This window comes from Morus notabilis, unplaced genomic scaffold (genome assembly GCF_000414095.1).
Source record: "Morus notabilis unplaced genomic scaffold, ASM41409v2 Scaffold37, whole genome shotgun sequence".
NCBI lineage: Eukaryota > Viridiplantae > Streptophyta > Magnoliopsida > Rosales > Moraceae > Morus > Morus notabilis.
In genome coordinates, this window is record NW_010363279.1 from 112,558 (window position 1) to 118,557 (window position 6,000).

At 32.0% G+C, this 6,000-nt stretch overlaps 2 protein-coding genes across 2 annotated transcripts in view; both read right to left on the minus strand.

Annotated features, from left to right (window-relative positions):
• Positions 1-815: 815 nt before the first annotated feature.
• LOC21392365 lies at positions 816-2,221 on the minus strand. Its single transcript, XM_010103772.2, has 4 exons — positions 2,049-2,221; positions 1,789-1,913; positions 1,450-1,598; positions 816-1,285 (listed from the first exon to the last, which is right to left on the minus strand). Exons 1-4 carry the CDS (start codon positions 2,098-2,100, stop codon positions 1,147-1,149), a joined length of 465 nt encoding a protein of 154 aa, XP_010102074.1. The 5' UTR covers positions 2,101-2,221; the 3' UTR covers positions 816-1,146.
• Positions 2,222-3,678: 1,457 nt separating this feature from the next.
• LOC21392366 (putative pectinesterase 11) overlaps positions 3,679-6,000 on the minus strand; it is a 6,421-nt gene continuing 4,099 nt past the window's right edge. Inside the window, exons 2-4 of the mRNA XM_024169312.1 lie at positions 4,625-4,813; positions 4,275-4,510; positions 3,679-3,886 (exon numbers count right to left, since the gene is read on the minus strand). Coding sequence (XP_024025080.1) covers positions 3,679-3,886; positions 4,275-4,510; positions 4,625-4,813 — 633 coding nt within the window. The remainder of the gene's footprint in view (positions 3,887-4,274; positions 4,511-4,624; positions 4,814-6,000) is intronic.

Genomic DNA, 6,000 nt, shown 5'->3' on the forward strand with positions numbered 1-6,000 from the left:
TATGTATAATACATGTATTTGTATGTGTATAAATGTATATATAGAAGATACTTGATAAACTTTAATAATAATTAATTTTAGTTAATTAAAGAGTTTTATTTAAGTGTAGGCACTTGATGAATTTTTAAATTTGAGCTGTGTCCACTCTACATTCTTCTCATCTTTTCCTGTGAAAGCTCAATATTATTCTTACTTGCCCATTAAGAATGATACGATCATTTTCTTTGAAAGAAAGAAAGAGAGTGTGATATGGTCATTTCGTTTTCTTTGGTGAAAGAAGGATGTGATCATTGATAAATTTTCCTACTTTGTCTTTCGACTCTCATCGTGTCATCCTTTTTTTTTTTTTTTTTTTTTTTTTTTTTTCATCTCTGCTTTATAATGAAAGTTACTATTGCCTGCATAGGGTTAAATTAACTTTTTCAGGCAATAAATGATCACAAAAAAAAACCTCGCGTTAATTACGCTCCGTGGGGACACAAATCTTATCCCTTTGATTATGAAAACGACAAGCTCAACTACTTTTTGTAATGGATTTTTTTCGCAAGCTCATCAATTGGAAGTCAGTCGGTGTCCTCGTCAACATCGACACCGACACCGACACCGTCACCCACTAATGACAGTATAAATTTTGGCGCAATATCGGTGCGCTCGCACAAAAAGTATTGACTCCAAGATTAGCCAAAAAAGTAATCGACTCCAAGACGGTATAAAGACAATTCATCATAGTTTAGAACAAAATCCGAATGCTTATTCATTGACCAAACACAAAGCTACACCTATCCACCCCATAATTAATAAATAAAATAAACAAATGAAGGAAGCAACAATTATGAATAACGGTACCCATAAAATGTGTATTTACAAATCAATACCACACTTAACTTTGAAATAAAAGTAACGATCACGTACATAACAAATATACACCTCTTACGATACCGCGGAAGCTTAAATCTTAGTCAGCTTAAAAAGCATTAATATAACTAAACTCTATAGGCTTTTACATACCATACAAACATACGTTAAGCTAGCACACCGGTCCATCATACTATATATATATATATATATATGTATATGTATATGTATATATAACCCCTGCTAACCCATAAAGGAAAATCATGACGGATCAGTGGGGAGATTCATGAGTTAATTAGTAGCAATTTCGTCACGAGCCTGTGGTTTGGAAGAGGCCAAGCTGGCTACGTGGAATTGTGAAACGTATTTGTTGGGAGCGCCTTCAATCACCGGTGGCTCGTTTAGAAATGCCCAGTTGCTCCTAGTCCACCTGCACACAACCACCCAACATTAAGCACGATCATATATATATATATATATATATATATATATATATACACACACACACCAACAATTAATCATATATATACACACACACACACACACACACATATATCATGAAACAATTAATTAATTATCGGCCTAGGAAATTACCAGCCATCTTTCTTGACGAGTTTGTCGATGCTTGTCTCATGAGTAGGATCCACGTCCACCAAATTACCAATATCCTCCTTCTTTTGCAGAGGGAAGGTGCTTGATTTCTGAAACTTCCTCCCAGAGTACTCCTCAACTTGGCCAATTTCCTGTGACACACATATGCATGTGACCAAATATCATTTTTCATAGGGAACATAATATCAATTGTTTTAAGAACATCTTCTAGCGCATAATTTTGTATTCACAAAGAAAACAAATTGTAAGAAGAGAGATTAACATATTGTTAAAAAAAAAAAAAAAAAAGGTTGTCCTTGATTATTTTTTTAAGGAAATTACCTCGTGATTTTTGGCGTCTGAGAGGCTAGTAATTTCTTTAAGATGTTCTTCTACTGTTTTCTGCTTTGATCTCCAAAAAGTTTCAATCTCCTCTTTGGTGAGTGACCCATTTCGCTTGTATGCACCTGGATATTCACGATCCACTCACTAAAATCAGTATTACTAATTTTCCCAAAGAACAAAAAAAATAATTGAAGAAAACATATGCAACATATATTTTGTAGCTAGTCAAGCTCCCTAGTAACGTACGATTTAATTACCTGATTTAGAACTGAGGACTGGAGAGTCCCATCCTGACATTAGAGAACCCATTTGCTGAACTATTTTTTATTTCTCTCTCTCTCTCTTCTTTTTCTTGAAGCTGCGACGTTTAACTTAACAAAGGACGAAAGATGTATATTCCTTCAGATTCCTTGTGACATTTTATATGCTGCGTCAATGTTGATGGTGGGTGGGTCCTTATCTTCTTTTCTCTCTCTTTTTTATTTGAAAATATTATCCCTTATTTCTTTTTTACTTTGATCTTATCCTAAATATTTTTTGTCCTAAGCCTGATCCACTGCCACTACCATTATACCATACCAGCCCATAGATTTTCCCGCAAGGCGGCAAGCTCGGTTAGTGAGATATTTTCCTTAATTAACGGTGGGACCTACTTATGTCTATATTTGTATAGATTAATTACGTTGATTTTTACTTGCTATAGAGTATAGACTACTTTTAAAGGCCAAAGAGACACACAAGCAAAAAACAAAAGAAAAGGTGAAAGAGACATAAGTTGGTGTCGGATGTATGTTCAGAAAAAAAAAAAATGGTGTCGGATGTATGCTCAGAAAAAAAAAATGGTGATGTATATATCCGTTAAGCGCCCTGCATAATTTCTGCAAACGAGAAAGATTAAGCTGTATCTGCTCATGGTATATACGTGACAAATATATCTTCGTACAAGTAAGTTTTATGATCTTGTCAAGGTCTAGAAATTAGATTATTTGTCACACGGAGAGACTTTGGGGGCTTGGGGCCATTGCCATTCGTTAAGGCTATATTATATGAACACGTCCTGAGCTTTTTGAATTTAATAATTTAATCTTTATCTTTTTTTTTAGTAGTCAAGTTCTAAAATTTTTAATTTTTATTGTTCAAATTCGTTAAAATTTTGATAGTTTTTTTTGTGCCAAACTTACATGTGACATTCTAAAAAGAGTATTGATGATATTTTTGAGTTTAAGTTATAATTAAATTAAGCTCAAATTTTTAAATGTATTTGTATTGAAACTAAATAAAAATGCACATTAATGCCGTTATTAGGCTATCATATGCAAGTTAGGTGCAAAAAAAAGTCAAAATTTTAATAAATTTAAACAACAAGGGTTAAAAGCTAAAAGTTCAGAGTGTTAATTGCGAAGAAAAAAATTTAAAGACTAAATTGCCAAATTCGAGAAGTGCAAGTGGTGTTCGTATAAAATAGCCATTCGTTAACAGCATACTGGTTCAAGAACACTATTCACACGTTGAATTTATATTCATATCACATCCACCTTAAGTAATTGCGGTCCACCACTATAACCATATCCAATCATTTTAGTATTAACAAAAGATTAACGAATTAAAATTAATAGATATAGTTTATAAGTTTTCTCGTCACGCAGAAAATTAAAGTAAGGAAAAAAATCATATATAATATTTACATACAGAGAAAAAATGATGCAACGTCTTTATATTAACTAACGTAAAGAATTAATATACATATTACATGAATCATTTCTTACATATTGAAATATTACGTTTATTTAAACACATTCTCGTAAAGAATAAATTTTCTGTGTTCACATAAAAGCGAACAATATCAATCAGTTAAATCAAATAATTTACATGCAGTTCAGATCATCCTTAGTTATGTCCACCAACGTTGTTAGAAACAGCATTGAAAGTCCTCGTGAAAGTGGTTGGCACGGGCCTGATCCAATCTTTGGCATCAATCCAGTCCTTGGTCAAGAATGGTTCAGCTTCTTGAGCAGTAAGATTACGTGCCCATTTTACTCTTTTAGACGTCACTGCCCCGGGTCCGTAACACTTATATTGCCCATAAAATACCGTACTACAACATAAATTAAAAACCAGCAAGAAAAATAATCAGTTAATTTGTATGCTTCATGTGTAAGATATAGAGATCATCAAAATTCTAGCTCAGCTCTGGAGATTTCTCGTTTAATCTTCATACCACATAAAAAATGGTTGCGTAGTTTATAAGAATGAGATGATTCAAATTGTTTTGACTGCAGACACATTTTGTGAATGTATAACTGTGACATTTCTTTTCTTTTCTCTTTTTTAAAAAAAAAAAAAAAAAAGATAAGATAGATTTACTATTAGATTATGTCTGCAATCATTGTAACTAACATCTTTTCTTGGACCAATCAAGTGAAATTAATGGTTATAATACAAATTTTGTACGTAGTACTAGCAAAACTGCAAAAGAGTGATACCTTTGTTTGGATGAGTCTCCCCAGTCTTCCCAACCTTGGGGAAGTATAACATTAGACATATAACTCAAGGCAAACACGACCCTAGAATAGTCGCCCCACGGCCTTCCGAGCATGGCCGTCCTCGTACCAGTGATGGTGCAGCCCAAGAAGGTGAAACCAGTGTCCTCCGAAGGAGACTCCCTCCGTTGGGCCGTAATAGCTCCAGTTCCTTCAGCAAGCGAATGAATATGGCACTTCTGCAAAAACCATAATAAAAACAGAAAAAAAAATGTCGTAAGACACAAATATATAACATCCAATTTAAATGGTCTATATATCTTTGTTAATTTCGATATTCATGGTATTGGTACCTCAAAGAGAGAAGCAGCGTTTCCGCAAATGAAGTCGGTGCCGCCTTGGATGTAGCAGCTTTTGTAGTAATGCCTGCCGGTGTCGTCAAGAAGGGTATCTTGATAAGATATGATTCTGCAGCCGTAGAACGCCGCTCTATCTGCTGATACCCACAACGCCACCGCTTTCCCACCTGATCCATATGTGTTCTGTAATTGAACAGCAAATATATTCATTGTATAACTTGTGTTAATTTCCAGGGAAGCAATATATATATATATATATATATATATATTCATTGCGTATCTGTATTATATATTCTGTAACACCTTTATGTGAAAGTCAATGGCAGTCTCCTATCCTACTCAAGCATAAGAGCATCCCAAAAGAGATATCTAAATTTTAGCTAAATTCTAACTCAAATAATTAAAAAATTATTTTAACTAGCAACTTTTTAAATGAGCCACTCTAATCATACTCTTTATTTTAGCTAAATATAAATTATTTTTATATTTTTTTGAGTTTAAAATATAAATAACTTTTTTTTTTTAACTTTTATGTTATGTCAAAACAAAGAATAAAATAATAAAAAGAACAAATAGTTAGCCACTCTTGCTATCTATATTTAACTAGCTTTAGTCAAAATAACTAATCATATAGCTAATAGTAGGAGTGAAGAAAAGCTAAATCATTAGCTATTTTGACTAAAAACATGAAACGACTAGTATGGTTGGAGTTACTCTAAAAGCATCTCCAAGGAAGCTCGCTAAATTTTAGCTAAATTCTACCTAAAATGGTTAGAAAGCTATTTTAACTAGCAACTTTTTAAGTAAATCACTCCGACCATTCTCTATTTTAGCTAAACATAAATATTTTAATATTTATTAAATTTAAAATATAAATAACTTTATTGAGTTAAAAAAAAACTTGTGCATTTATTATAGTTAGAAGAATAAAAAGATACAAAAAAATGAAATAGCCAGCCTCTGCATGCTAGCTATATTTAGCTAGTGTGGATGACATTCTCTAAAAAGACTAATCATTTAGTTAATAGTTGGAGTGGAGAAAAGTTAAAAAAAAAACTAAATCATTAGGTATTTTAGCTAAAAATATGAAATAATTAGCATGATTGAAGTTGCTATAAGTATTAATAGTTAAAGACTAATTGTCCGCTTATCTCAGTTAGTATTTATATATATATATATATATATATATATGTTAATAGTTGGAGTGGAGAAAAGTTAAAAAAAAAACTAAATCATTAGGTATTTTAGCTAAAAATATGAAATAATTAGCATGATTGAAGTTGCTATAAGTATTAATAGTTAAAGACTAATTGTCCGCTTATCTCAGTTAGTATTTATATATATATATATATATATATATACAAAAAATG

Bases quoted from the DNA above. Each gene is read 5' to 3' on its own strand.
- LOC21392365 (XM_010103772.2), bottom strand. From the start codon at position 2,100: ATGGGTTCTCTAATGTCAGGATGGGACTCTCCAGTCCTCAGTTCTAAA. The intron at 1,914-2,048 runs GTAATTAAATCG...GTGAATATCCAG, and splicing joins AGTCCTCAGTTCTAAATCAG to GTGCATACAAGCGAAATGGG. The intron at 1,599-1,788 runs GTAATTTCCTTA...TGTGTGTCACAG, and splicing joins CAGACGCCAAAAATCACGAG to GAAATTGGCCAAGTTGAGGA.